The following is a 15,050-nucleotide window of genomic DNA, read 5'->3' on the forward strand; positions in this document are numbered from 1 at the left end:
GAAATAGCAAATGATTGTTTCCAGTTATACAACTGGTTTATTTTAATTACATCATATAAACAGAAGACACAATGAAGGTCAAATAGAATATTAAACATTATTCCATTCAAATTATCTTGGCTCGACTGACGTTTTCTTGCTATTTTAGGTGCTTCAGAACAGAAAAGTACACAAACAAGTAAGTTGTATTGCAAAGTTTGTTGCGGTGGTTTTGCTTTTAATCCATACGAGCCTTTAATGTCCTGGTGGTAACCTTGTCTTTTTCACTGCCAAGAATAAAACAAAGGTCAGTCTAATAGAATATAACAAACCTCCATGCTGTAGTGGTCTTCCTTTGCATATACACACACACACATAGGGTTTTTTTAAAAACAAAGAACAAAAACAGCCCAGGAAACAGGCCCTTTGGCCCAACGAGCCCGCACCACCATCTCAACACCACCAGTTCCCCCTCTCCACCCACGACCCTTGTCTAATGTTTTATGGCCATCCAGATTGAGGGAAACTGATTTAGGGACAATTTATTACTGCCAATCAGCCTAACAGCACATCTTTAGGGTGTGGGAGGAAACCGGAGCACCCGGAGAAAACCCAAGCAAGCACAGGGAGAATGCGCAAACTCCCACAGACACCGGCCCAAATCCATGTGTCCGCACAGCAATCAGTGATAGTCACTGAGCTGTCGTCTTGCCCAGTATCTTGTCCAGTTTAGGCACACACTAACGACATGAAGCACTAGGCCAATCTCGAACAACCAAGAGCAGGCCCAGTACGACCCATCGCATGTATGCCCCTCATTGGACACAAGGCGGACCAACTTAAAACCTGTGAATGAAAAGGAAAAACAAACATTATTATTGTACCATATCCATTTACCTTACCAGGGATGCCCCAATGCTAATGACCCTTATTTAAAACAATCTCCTATCTCCACCCATCTCCAACCCACTCATGTGCTTGTCTAAGTTACTCTTAAACGACTCTAGCGTGTTTGCCTCCACCACCTTACTTGGCAGAGCATTCCATACCCCCACTACCCTCTGTGTGAAAAACCTCCCTCTAATATCTGTGTTGTACCTCTCCCCCCTCACCTTGAGTCCATGGCCCCTTGTCCTATGTGTCTCTATCATAGGAAATAGCTTACCTCTGTTTACTCTATTTATACCCTTCATAATCTTATATACCTCTATTAGATTCCCCCTCAGTCGGCATCTTTCAAGGGAAAAGAGCCCCAATTTCTTCAATCTTTACTCATACCCCAGTCCTTCCATACCAGGCAACATCCTGGTAAACCTCCTCTGCACTCTCTCCAGAGTCTCCACGTCCTTCCGGTAGTAAAGTCAGGTTCGATCTGGATAGTGGATTTAATATTCAACATGGAACTGGATGTATTTTTTTTTGAAAAGGACAAGGGCTATGGGAAACAGCAGGGTAGTGGAACCAGCTTGGCTTGCTGCTTCAGAGGTGGCGCACAGGCAAAATGGGCCAAATGGCCTACTTCCATTCAGTATCATTCCATGGAAGTCAATGTACAGCCACTCTCATTCCTCCTGAGTAATGCTACAAATGCTCAGTTGCGTAGATTGTTGCTCCAGCAAGTACAGTTAGACTGCTGGCAGCTCAGCTCAATTGAAATGATTATCTCTCTCCTGAATTGGACAGAGACCAGGCATAATACCTCTTTGGAATGACTGACTTTACATTTGACGGTCAATATCACAATTAAGATAATATTGTGAACAAACAATTTTATAGTGAGATGATCCAGCCTGCATTAATGAAATTTACTTTCATTTTAATTTATTATTAGACAAATGAAGCCATTCAACCTTTCTCTATCACTCAAGATCATGACTCGTCTTTGTTCTCCCACTCTGTCCACATATTCCTTAATGTCTAAAATTCTATTGATCTCAGTTCTGATTGAACAGTCACAGCTCACCACGACAGAATTCCAAAAGGTCTACAACCCCAGGGTGGGTTTTTCTGCCTACTTCGGAACCCCAATGTTGAGACTTAAAAAGGGGTCCCAAGCCTGCACTTGCCAACACAAGCTTTCCCAAGGTGAGTCTGAATTGGATATTCTCACACTTGTTGTCCCATTAAAGTTTATTTATTTGTGTTATAAGTGGGCTTACATCAACACTGCAATGAGGTTATTGTGGAAATCCCCTAGTCAGCATACTCTGGCTTCTGTCTTGGTATATGGAGGGAAAATTTAGCATGGTCAATGCCCCTAACCAGCACATCATTTGCATTATGGGAGGAAACCCACGCGGACACAGGGAGAACGTGCAGTCTCTGCACAGACAGTGACCCAAGGCCAGGAATCAAAGCTAGGTCCCTGGCGCTGTGAAGCACCAGTGCTAACCACTGTGTGGTTTCCATGCCCACAACCATGAGGCCAGGAAAATTCTGGCTTTTGAAGAAATTTCATATCATTTCCATCCTATATGATCATCCACTTATGCTGAGACTGTAACCCATGGTGTTGAGACTCCCCATCTAGGGAAAATATCGTCCCAGCATCTGTTATGCTTCAACGAGATCAACTCTCATTCTTTGAAACTCTAGAGAATATAGGTCTGGTCTGCTCAATCTTCCCTCACAGGAGAATCCCATCATCCTAGGAATCAGTTTATTGAACGTAATCTGCAATAACAAAGTGCAATGCAAGAGCTATTGGACATAAATCTATCGCACTGTGGCACAAACTCAAACTTGTTTTTGGTTAAGTCATGATCATTTATCAAGCCAGCCCACTCATGGATATGAATCGAACCCTCTCTTCATCACCTACAGTATCAAATGGATTGATTTTGTACCAGAACTACCTTCCAGCACCTCTGAGGTGTAACTACCTTGGTAACATTCACTGCTTGATACACACTGACACTTCCTTCCTCCATCACTGTAACAGTCACAAACCTTCTATTTTGTGACTGTATTATAGAATCCTATAGTGGGGATGGAGGCCATTTGGCCCATCGAGTCTGTATTCAACCAGCACAAAAGAAGTGTGCTTACAGAAAGGCTGAAACTGCCAAGTGCAAAAGTGTTGCAAACTTACATGATATGAACAATGACACCCATGCCAGATACAGCGTCTCTATCCACTGCATTCAGCATAGCCTGAGATATCGTTTCAAACAGATCTTCTGGTTCCTGAAATACAAACATTCATTTGGCATGTTAGCAACAGAACATGACTGCTGAAACGAACATGCTGGATATTCTCAGCAGGTCTGACAGTGTCTGTGGACAGAGAATAGAGCCAACGTTCTGAGACAGGATCATAAAAGCATTATCTCTATTTGCTCTCCACAGATGTTGTCAAACCTGCTGAGATTTCCCATCATTTTGTTTCAGATACCAGAATCCACAGTATTTTGCCTTTATCTTAGGCCATGAATGCTGTTGTACAAATACAACTTTTTGTTTCGTGAATGGTGCATTTCATTTGCTGCAAAGAGACAATGAAAATAACAGGATGTCAGAATGCAGGGTACACAATCCCCTTGGAAGATCTTCTCATGTCTCTTGGTGCTGCCCAGAGTAAAGGTTCAGGGTCACAGCAAGTCATGCACCCTTGCATTATATGTAGAAAGTCCACAGTACAGGCTGGCTGAAGCAGTAACACACTCTACCCGATGTGCCATTGAACCATACCATTCAGGAAAGCCTCGGGCTAGATCCGGGATCTGTATGGAGTTAGCCGAACTGCTATTAGGGGAGTTACTATTGTCTCAATGCTCCTGGTTTGGTGGGTGCGTGTGGGGTTGAGGAGCCAACTAAGATTTCAATTCTATCTAGTGGCCTTACAGGTGTGTAAATATTAGAGGGCAGGTAACTGGTTCAAATTTAGGACAAGTGTATGACCTGTCAACATTGACTGTCTGGGTTTACACAAGGGGGGACAGCACGGTAGCACAGTGGTTAGCACTGCTGCTTCACAGCTCCATGGGCCTGGGTTCAATTCTTGGCCTGGGTCACTGTCTGTGTGGAGTTTGCACATTCTCCTCGTGTCTGCATGGGTTTCCTCCGGGTGCTCTGGTTTCCTCCCACAGTCCAAGGATGTGCGGGTTAGGTTGATTGGCCATGCTAAAAATTGTCCTGAGATGCGTAGGTTAGAGGGATTAGTGAGGTAAATATGTGGGGATATAGGGATAGAACCTGGGCAAGATTGTGGTCAGTGCAGACTTGATGGGCCAAGTGGCTTCTTTCTGTACTGTAGGGTTTCTACGATTCTATGATTAGGATGGCCATTTCGGTGAGGTGCTGTAAAGATCAGTTGAACTGTACCTCAGTGTAGATCACTCTCAGCAGAGAGCATTGGGCTGGGGAAACAGGAAAATGAATTTACAGAAAAGGATTCTAGCACATATTTTCAGCAGCTGTCAAGATTCTTGCTGCAGGAAACAATTCAGTGCCAGCTTAGCCCTTTGATAATCATTTTTGTGCTAAATTTAAAGCACCTATTATTAGGGGATGCCCCAGTTAATCATGGAGGCTTGTTATCAATTAATCCTTTTCTAAAAAAAAGCAGGATATAACAGAGAGCAAACCACACAGCTGCAACTGAACAAATTATTGCTGTTTCAGAATCGGATCCACATCAGTTCCTTATATGTTTCCAGGCGCAGGTCATGTTGGAATCAAAGGAATAGAAATTGTGTTTTTTTTAAAGAAGTGAATAAACCAGCATAATTTGGATTTACCCAGGTAACCAAAAGGTCAACGTATCAAAGCCTTAGGACAGGGTGAAGGAAGCACTCACCATATCTGGTTCCCAAAGGGACTCGCACATGCCGTACATTTGCTCAGAACATGTTCCGCTCACCACAAAGTCTTCAGTCTCCATTGGGCAGCCAATTAAGTCAAGTGAACAAATAAACGGTTGATATGTTTTTGGATCAAGACCTGCAATCACTGGTTCAACGTAGTATGGGCCAAATCTGGAAAGGTTGAAAGTAATGGTGAGAACATAGCACAGAAATCAACTAGGCGGAGGGAGTTTGAGATGCAGGCTTCACCCAGCAGTAAGTCACAACTGGAGCATGGTGAATGACAAAGGACCCTGATTTGTATATTTAAACTTCCTGACTCAGACAGGCAGTGGTATTTGGGTGGTGTCGACTCTTCCCCCTGACACCCCCCCCCACTAAGGGGCTGCCTCTTTTTATATCGTCCCTCAGTTTGTTCAATTTGCCAAAAAGATTGGCAGGCAGTTGTAGCACCTCATGCCAGACCCATAGTAATATAGCTCAGCACTACTCCCCTCCCTCCTCCCCCACTGCTGCTCCCCACTCCCCCCTTTCTCTTCCCTCCCCCGTTCTCCTCCTTCCCCCTCCTGCCCTCAAAGCACCACAATGGCAACTCGCACCCCACTTTTCAGGCCACAATAGGCCCTTTTCTGCTAAGCTAAGATGCCTAAAAAAATCTCACACCCAATAAAGAGGAGGTCGCACAATGGTAAATTCTAACCACGTGTGTGTGTGTGTGTGTGTGTGTGTGTGTGTGTGTTATTTACAATGCAACTTCACATTTGAGAATCAGACAATATCATACCATACAAGGCCAAATATTTGGGAGTACTTAACCTACCGTCGCTCATAAAGAAGATTTGAGACCATGCTCATAAATGTTTTTGGTTTGATTTGTCTTCCTTCTTTCAATTCGTACAAGTTCAACCTGAATTTGAGACGCTGTGAACTAGAAAATAAAATGGGAATCAGCATTAACATGGTGGACTACTTCAACTCACAAAGGACACCAGTACTCGATTCACCTTCAGGAAGTTGGAAAAGCATGCACTAAATATTGTGGCATCTGGCGGGTGAATCTGAAATCCAGAAGTGAGAGAAACAAGCTCTGTGTAAACTCAGTTACATAGCTTGTTAGCTAGTAGCCTTTTGGGAGACTCTGAATTAACTCTCAGGTCTGGTCCAAGACTGCAAATGTCATTAAGATAAATGGAGCTACTTGAGTAGCATCGTCAACACTGCCAGAGCTTGTCTGGATTGTAAAAAGACCAAAAATAGCATCATCTAGTTTAAGAATTTCTATGAAGGTACAGAGCTATATATTATATAGAGGATATTATTTAACCAGAAAGAGTGAAGAAAAGGTTTACTAGGACACTATCGCGACTTAATGGTTTGAGTTATAAGGAGAGGCTGGATAAACTTTTTTCTCTGGAGCACAGGAGGCTTAGGGGTGATATTCTAAAGATCTATAAAATAATGACGGGCCTAGATCAGTTAGATAGTCAATATTTTTTCCCAAAGATAGGGGGGTCTAAAATTAGAGGGCATAGGTTTAAGAGAGAGGAGAGATATAAAAGGGGCACTTTTTTCATTCAGCGGGTGAGGAGTGTCTGGAATAAGCTGCCAGAGGTAGTAGTGGTGGGTACAATAGTGTCTTTTAAAAGCATTTAGACAGTTATATGGGTAAGATGGGTATAGAGGGATTTGGGCCAAATGTGGGCAATTGGGACTAGCTTAATGATTTTAAAAAAAAGCAGCATGGATAAATTGGGCCGATGGGCCTGTTTCCATGCTGTAAACCTCTACGACACAGAGTTGCACCAGAAGGATGCTCCCTCATGCTTTTTAGCTCCTCTGTGATCTTCCAACTCCCATTCCCTCCACTTCTGGCTGAGCCTTCCAGCTCTCTAGCTAGTAAGCTCTAGAAACCTCTCTTTAACACATCTTCCATTTCTCTACCACTCTCTTTAAACTCCTCCTCAAAATCTATTTCTTTAACCAAGCTTTCAGACACCCCTTGCTAATCTTCTCCTTGGGTTCAGTATCAATTTTTCTTTGATAAGACTCTTGCTGCAGAAGATGGTCCTGTAATCTTTTAAAACCAAAAATACTTTCAAGAACATTTTGGATAAGAGAAACTAAGTGATGGTTTATTCATACGCAAAATATATTGGTGCATTAACTAAAATAAAGTAGAAACTAAACCTAAATGAAAGCAATTTATTGGGTGGATGTAGTTATGATACACATCAGCCATGTCCTTTTGAATTGTGGCAGAACAGGTTCAATGGGCCCAATGGCTTTTTTTTAAAAACTTATTTGTTCATCATAAATAGACTCATGTTAACACTGCAATGAAACTACTGTGAAAATCCCCTACTTGACATACTCTGGCGCCTGTTTGGGTAGGTTGAGGGATAATTTAGCATGGCCAATCCTCCTAACCAGCACACCTTTTGGACTGTGGGAGGAAACTGGAGCACCCAGGGGAAACCCACACAGACATAGGGAGAATGTGCAGACTCCGCACAGACAGTGGCCTAAGCCGGGAATCGAACCTGGGCCCCTAGTGCTGTGAGGCAGCAGTGCTGACCACTGTGCTGACTTACTCATGTTCCTAATTTCTCACCATTGTGCTGGACTCTTAACTGGCATCTGAAGTATACCAATAAGCCCCACAGTTTTGCAATTGCAACTTAAATGCCAGCCTTTCCAGCAACATCCACATCTTACGAAGAAAGATGAGGTATGGCTCTACAGGTACCAGTTGCACTCTGCTGTCTCAGCCAAGAATGCGTTAATGTCAGGCTGGCTTTGAAAGCAAGTGCCGAATTGCAACTCCACCACTGCTGGGTGATAGAGAAGGTACCCACAGTCAAACTTGGGCTAGTTCTCAAGTAAAGTTCACTTTAAAAAGTGCACTTGTGCAAAATGGGATGACACACTGCAACCAGGAGCAGGGACATGGGTCAATTTTACTCTCTTTGCTTTGAGCAGGTATTTTGTGTTTGTCTTAACTGCAGAAGATTTAGAAAACTTCCCAAAGATACCAGAAAATGAAGAGGAGAACAGGAAGGGGGAACTTAAAACAATCACCAATTCCAGGGGAAAAGTGCTGGGAAAACTATTGGAACCAAAGGCAGACAGGCCACCAGGACCAGTCTTAAGAGTGGCTAAAAAGATAGTGGAGGCATTGGTTATAATCTTCCAAACTTTCTTAGATTCTGGAAGCGGTCAAGCAGTTTGGAAATTAGCAAATGTGCACATTTACTCAAGAATAGGGAGCCAGAAAGCAGGAAAGCCTAACACCTGTCACAGGAAAATTGGTAGAATCTATTATTAAGGAAGTAACAAGCCAGGTGGATAAAGGGGAGCCTGATGGAGTGTATTTGGATTTCCAAAAGGCATCTAATAAGATGCCACATAAAGGTTGCTTCATAAGATCAGAGCACATGGTGTCAGGAGCAACATAGGAGTATGGATAAAGGATTAGTTAACTAACAGGAAGCAGAGAGTAGGGATAAATCGGGTCTTTTATGGCCAGTCATAACTAGTGGAGTGCCACATGGATCAGTGCCAGAACCTCAGCTGTTTACAATCTTTATCAGCGACTTGGATAACGGGACCGAATGTAAAGTGGCTGATAATGCCAGGATTAAAGTTTATTTATTATTGTCACAAGTAAGCGAACATTAACACTCCAATGAAGTTACTGTGAAAACCCCTAGTCGCCACACTCCAGTGCTTGTTCAGGTACATGGAGGGAGAATTTAGCAATGCACATAACCAGCACGTCTTTTGGACTGTGGGAGGAAACCCATGCAGACATGGGGAGAACATACAGACTCTGCACAGACAGTGACCCAAGCCAAGAATCAAGCCCAGGTCCCCTGGCACTGTGAGGCAGCAGAGCTAACCACTGTGCCACCGTGTCACCCTAAAAGAACTGAACACATGTTGTTGACAATTTTCTGCATTACAAACAAGCTGTGCCATCATGGGGCAGCACAGTGGTTTGCACTGCTGCTTCACAGCGGCAGGGACGGGCTTGATTCCCGGATTGGGTCACCATCTGTGTGGAGCTTGCACGCTCTCCCCCTGTCTGCGTGGAGCTTGCACGCTCTCCCCCTGTCTGCGCGTGTTTCTTCCGGGTGCACTGGTTTCCTCCCACATTCGGAAAGACGTGCTGGTTAGGGTGCATTCACCCAAACAGGTGCCAAAACGTGGCGACTAGGGGAATTTCACAGTAACTTCATTGCAGTGTTAATGTAAGCCTTGCTTGTGACTAATAAATACAAAAAAAAGCTGTCTAGCCCAATGAGGTAAACCATTACTTGCCAAGATAGGCAAGAAAGTACATTACAAAGAGGAGGTAATGAATCTACAATGGGATATAGACAGATAAAGTGAGTGAGCAAAAATTTGGCAGGTGCAGGAAATTGTTCCACTTTGCGAGGAAGACTAGAAAAATGGGAAAGTTTTACAGGGCCTTGGTGAGATCACATCTCATTTGAAAAAAGATTATAATAAGAAGCAGGTCAGAAGAGGGTTAATTGGCTGCCTCCTGTGAAGAACTTATACTATGAAGGAAGGATGGGGAGGTTGATCTTATACCCATTGGAGTTTAGAAGAATGAGAGGTGTTGATATTGGTGCAAGATCATGGGGAAACTTATAAGGTAGATACCATGAGGGCCACCGTTCAAGAATAAACAGTCTTCCTTTTAATACAGAGATGAGGAGATTTTTTTTCTCTGAGGATCATTAATCTGTGGAATTCATAAGAACATAAGAAATAGGAGCCTGCCCCGCCATTCAATAAGATCATGGTTGATCTGAAGTGGATCAGTTCCACTTTCCCGCTTTCTCCCCATAACCCTTAATTCCTCTGTCTATCAAAAACCTATCTACCCGTGACTTAAATATATTTAGCGAGGTAGCCTCCACCACTTTAATGGCAGAGAATTCCAGAAATTCACCACCCTTTGAATGAAGTTCCTCCTCAACTCTGATCTAAACTGCCCCCCTCCCTTATTCTCTTCTTCTTAAAGCATGGAGGCAGCTTATTTATTCAAGACAGAGTTAGACAGATTTTTGATAGATAAGGGAGTCGGGGGTAACGGAGGGGGGCAAGCATGTAGCTGGCGACCAGCCATAGCAGAGCAGGCCTATTCCTAGTTCGCTATTGGAATCAAGAAAAGGTGTATCCCTTGCTAGTCCAGGGTCATTCTGGTCATTTGCAGTGCTAATTCACAGATTAAAAAAAAATCAGAACTGAGAATAAACCCTGGCACTTTCCAATCAGACTGGTTCATTTATCCTTTGTTGAAATGAATAACTGAAGGTGGAGCTGAACTGGTTAATCCAAATTCTACAATGCTGTCTAACCGAGGGAACCTTACCCTCAGTCAGACATCAAACAAAGCCAACCTCGTTCAGTGTACTTACACCGTCTGTACATCTGTGCCAAGACCAGCCAGTCCAATAAATAACCTCTCGCCCATTGGAAAAATTTTCTGGAAGTCAGTCGTCACCAGCTGTGCCTGAATTCCAAACCGTCTGTCAGCTGCGATTGCCACACAATCTTTACCCCTCATGGCCATGACAGCCCCACCGTTATATGCCATGTGCGACTGAGAGAAGAGCGATAAAAGTGCAAGTTAGAAACCCCTACAGCACTCAATATGACTGACGACATATCAACACAATTGTGAATAATGATAGAGGAAAAACTGAAAAACTGCAATTCAAAGAGCACTTCCCTGAACATTATGATTTCTGAGACATTACAGATGATTTTTTAATAAAATCCAGCAGAGATAGTTTCATGCATTACTCTCCCTGACAAAATATTTACATGAAAATATATTAAAACAAAAAGGGCACAGCACCAGGGACCCAGGTTCAATTCCAGCCTCGGGTCACTGTTTGTGTGGAGTTTGCACATTCTCCCCATGTTTGCATGGGTTTCCTCCGGGTGCTCCGGTTTCCTCCCACAGGCCAAAGATGTGCAGGCTAGATTGATTGGCCATATTAAATTGACCTTGGTGTCAGGAGGATTCGCAGAGTAAATATGTGGGGTTACAGGAATAGGACCTGGGTGGAATTGTGATCGGTGCAAACTCGATGAGCCAAATGGCCTACTTCTGCACTGCAGGGATTCTATTCTATGATTCACACCTCAGATCACCAATGTGAGCAAGTTATTTCTTAGCCACTCTGTTATTCAGATTGGTATTTATTTTTATTCATTCGTGGGACATGGGCGTCACTGGCTGGCCAGTATTTACTGCCCAACTCTAGTTGCCCTTAAGATGGTGGTGAGCTGCCTTCTTGAATTGCTGCAGTCCATGTGCTGCGAGTTGACCCACAATTCTGTTAGGGAGGAAATTCCAGGATTTTGACCCAGCGACTATAAAGGAACGGCCCAATATATTTCCAAGTCAGGATGGTGTGTGACTTGGAGGGAAACTTGCAGGTAGTGGTGTTCCCACTATGTGAAATTTTCAGACTGTTTAACATCTCAATTGGATAATCAACCAGAAAAACAAGTATAGGTTTCAACCTTTTGCCCCACGAGAGAATTTTGAGCTGAATAACAAGAGGATTGTCAGTGCTTATTGGGCAATCACTGGCTGTGTTTGTGATGGTAACAATTTAAATTTGTGCTTTCTCAAATCTCAAAAACAACCTTATTGCTACAACATTAAAACATATTGACTTAATCAGAATATAGAAAAACATTGGATTTGAGATATTTCTTTCATGTAGCAACAGTTTGTTGCACCAAATCTATTAAAAAGTCTACGGACATTGCAGTCAATTCTACATCTTTCACAACATAACTGAATGTAGAAACAATTATGCAGGAGTACGCTGATTTAAATATAGTAAAACTAATTTGATACTTATTCTCATATGTGCCAAATATCATATATTATGGTTCAGTGAGATTGATATCAAGGAAGTTTGAATCTCACAGAAAATCAAAATGTTAAAATAAAATGATTTTCTGGGCAAGATTTTTGCTGCAATGAAATTGTGCTTGCTAATTTGAAAACCTATAAAATAATGGGTTGCAAAAAAATTAAGGTACTGAAATTGTAGAAATGACAAGAGTACAGCTTAATGAACTCACTTATGCATCAAGTACACAAGTAATTCTACATTATAAGTTTTTTTTAATTCATTCATCTGCAGGACCAGAACACTACAGCATTAATTACGAGAATGTAGGAGCAGAGGGTCCGGGAAATATGTGCACAAATCACTGAAGTTAATGGGGCAGGTTGAGAAAGTGTTTAGCAAAGCACATGGCATCGTAGGCTTCATAAGCAAAAACTTGGAAGGGAATTATGGTGAACTTTTGTAAAATTCTGGTTTGACCTCAACTGGACCGTGGCGCCCATTTCTGGGCATCACACTTTAGGAAGGAACGAAAGGCATTACAGAATGTGCAGAAAAAATTTACAAAAAAAAGGATGAGAGACTTCAGTAACACGGATAGATCAGAGAAACTCGGCCTGTATTTCACTATGTTACAGGCAGACAGTATTATGTCATATAAAGGGCACATCTCCCTCAAGAAGCCATGCAAATTTACACAAATCTGAAAAAAAACAGTAAATTAGTGAAAAAAAACAGAATATCAGAAAATTTGTCAGACTGCAAAATGGGCAGCAAAGTGGCACAGTGGTTAACAATGCTGCCTCACAGCTCCAGGGATCCGGGTTCGATTCTCAGCTTGGGTCACTGTCTGTGTGAAGTTTGCACATTCTCCTTGTGTCTGCGTGGGTTTCCTCCAAACGCTCTGGTTTCCTCCCACAGTCCGAGAGATGTGTGGGTTAGGTTTGTTGGCCATACTAAATTGCCCCTTAGTGTCCGAGAATGCGTAGGTTAGAGGGATTAGTGGGGTAAATGTGTGGAGTTGTGGGGATATGGCCTGGTGTAGGATTGTTGTAGGTGCAGAGTCGATGGGCAGAATAGCCTCCTTCTTCACTGTAGAGTTTCTATGAAAACGCAAGTGAACTAATATAGAGGAAGTAACTGGGTATAGACAAGATCCTAACATTCTGAAGGAACACATCTTAAGCTAAAATGAATAATGATTGGAACGTTAAAGGAAATTTTAGCATTGTTATGAATAACGACCGCCAAAATATTGAGGAAAAGACCTGGCTAAAACTGTAAATGGGCAATCAATGGTTCACTTCTTAGAAAAGGAGCCGAATATTCCTCTGGTACAAGCTTTGGGTGAAAAAAGACAATTGATAACTGTAATAAAATTAACCGAACCTTCTCCATGTTTAAAATAAAACTGAAATAAGGTGAAATAAGCCTTGGTTTGAAAAGGAAAGTAAAGGCCACATTAACCAGGTTAGGCCTGGCTCATTTCAATGTGCAAGTCAGATATGGATTAGGACTAAAAGTTAAATTTTGAAATATTTTTCCCTCCTTTCACTCACCATTCTGCTTAGTTGTCAGTCAGGCCCAAAGACGGAGAATTTTGCTGTTTTATTCTAACTTCCGAGCCAAAAAATTTAAAAATAAAATCTCCACTTCCAGTTTCTGCCTGCCGCTCAACCTATCTCAGTGCGCGCCGGGAGGTCCCGCCTCCTGACCGCTACCATTGGCTTCCCTGCCACCAGTTTGGCTTCTTGATTGGTCTATCTGCCCGTCGATCAGCATAAAGCGGGACCAACGAGTTGGGCTGCACTCGAGGCCGAGCCGGGGGAAAAGTGAACAGTCACGGCATGCGGGCGGGCCCAGCTGAGCATGCCGGGATAGTGGAAGACTCCGAAGTGGAAGAGCAAGGGGAGGACAAAGGGAGAAAGGAGTGTGAGGAGAAACATTACTGATGTTGTGACTTGGGAGGGAAGAAAAAAAAACACAATTGGGCAAAATGTTACTCTTACAATGCGCAGAGGGCCTTTGTTTATTAAAAAGAATAAAATTTGCACCAAATCACATGCAATGAAATGTGGATTTAGTTTTTTTTAGAAAGGACATTAATTCTAACAAAAAATTCAGCAAATCGAGAACCTTAGATGCAACAACTCCCCAACCAAAAGTTATATTAATGGGAACCATCTGATATAGCGGGCAAAGGGAATTCCTACAAAACCAACCTCCCACACCCCAATTATTTTGGGGAAGGAAGCATGACTGATTTAATCTGTTTGGAAGTCTAAAAAAAACCATCAGGTGAATGCAGTCAACATTTTCAAGTAATATTTTCATAGCCATATTCAGAAGGACTTGTCCATTGTTGTAGTAATCTTTAAAAAATGGTGTGCAGATCATGTACACTGATGTGTTGTAGACCATGGCACACCAGCTGTCTCTGTGATTGCTGTAGAGCGTTTTAAACGGCAGAGAAAGGCTCGCTGTGCATCCTTCCCGCCGGTAGCGACAATCTGAATTATTTTAAAAGAACCTATACGTTTCATTAAGACTAGGAGATGTGCATCTTGTAAGAAAAAAACAATTGTTTGTGCTGCGTGGATTAATCACACATCTAACGCTTAATTTCGGCGAGAGAGTAAATAGATCAGACAAGGGTCACTGCATGCTCCCAATGCATATGCTGATTCACTCTCTAATAACACATTTTTTGATGAATAACCAGGGTTAAATACTCTAGAACAATGTGACTGGATTTAGTTACGAAACGTAGCAATTCGGTCTCAGCAAAACCGGGCATGAAATATAACGCCAAACCACGTTAAACATAATCTACAATATTTACTCAGTAGGTATTCAGAGCAAGTGTTATAGTTTTCTGGTATCAGTTAAAAACATCAAATCGACTGGTTAACAATGTGCAGTTGCTATAATATAATTAGTAACATAATTACCAGAAATCACGTCTAATATGACTTTAGCATTGAAATAAATTCTAGTTCACTCTTAGAAACTGATTTTCAGTTTGACTGCTAATCTCTAAATGATGCAAACCAGTCAAGGTGCACGGTGGAATTTACCCTTAGCCCAGGAACTTGCTTATCTCGACTGCCCCAATATAAACTGTACATGTATATACACGGAAAATTAATAATTCATTAGTTATTCATTATTAGTTATAATTCAAAAAGCACATGGGTGAGAATAATCCACAAAGAAACCCTTTCATTTGAGCAGTTTATGTTGAAATGAAATCACCTCTTGTCAATCACCTCTTGATACAGACTTGTATCAAAGAGGCTTTGATTCTATGACTGTCAAGCGATGCTTTACCTTTGAGGAAGATTCACTTTTATTCCAGAAACTGCAGGAATTTAGAGAT

At 42.2% G+C, this 15,050-nt stretch overlaps 1 protein-coding gene across 1 annotated transcript; it reads right to left on the reverse strand.

Moving 5' to 3' along the window:
- Positions 1–13,373, reverse strand: psmb3 (proteasome 20S subunit beta 3). Its single transcript, XM_080213867.1, has 6 exons — positions 13,231–13,373; positions 10,214–10,398; positions 5,605–5,712; positions 4,778–4,955; positions 3,071–3,165; positions 1–266 (listed from the first exon to the last, which is right to left on the reverse strand). The coding sequence occupies exons 1-6, from the start codon at positions 13,231–13,233 to the stop codon at positions 218–220; spliced, it is 618 nt and encodes a 205-aa protein (XP_080069993.1). The 5' UTR covers positions 13,234–13,373; the 3' UTR covers positions 1–217.
- Between the last annotated feature and the right edge of the window lie 1,677 nt (positions 13,374–15,050).

Source organism: Carcharhinus amblyrhynchos, chromosome 27, assembly GCF_965287045.1.
Source record: "Carcharhinus amblyrhynchos chromosome 27, sCarAmb.v2.hapA, whole genome shotgun sequence".
In the NCBI taxonomy this organism is placed as follows: Eukaryota; Metazoa; Chordata; class Chondrichthyes; order Carcharhiniformes; family Carcharhinidae; genus Carcharhinus; species Carcharhinus amblyrhynchos.

Bases quoted from the DNA above. Each gene is read 5' to 3' on its own strand.
- psmb3 (XM_080213867.1), bottom strand. The intron at 5,713-10,213 runs GTAAGTACACTG...TTTATTTTCTAG, and splicing joins GGCACAGATGTACAGACGGT to TTCACAGCGTCTCAAATTCA. The intron at 3,166-4,777 runs GTGAGTGCTTCC...TTTGTATTTCAG, and splicing joins CCCTTTGGGAACCAGATATG to GAACCAGAAGATCTGTTTGA.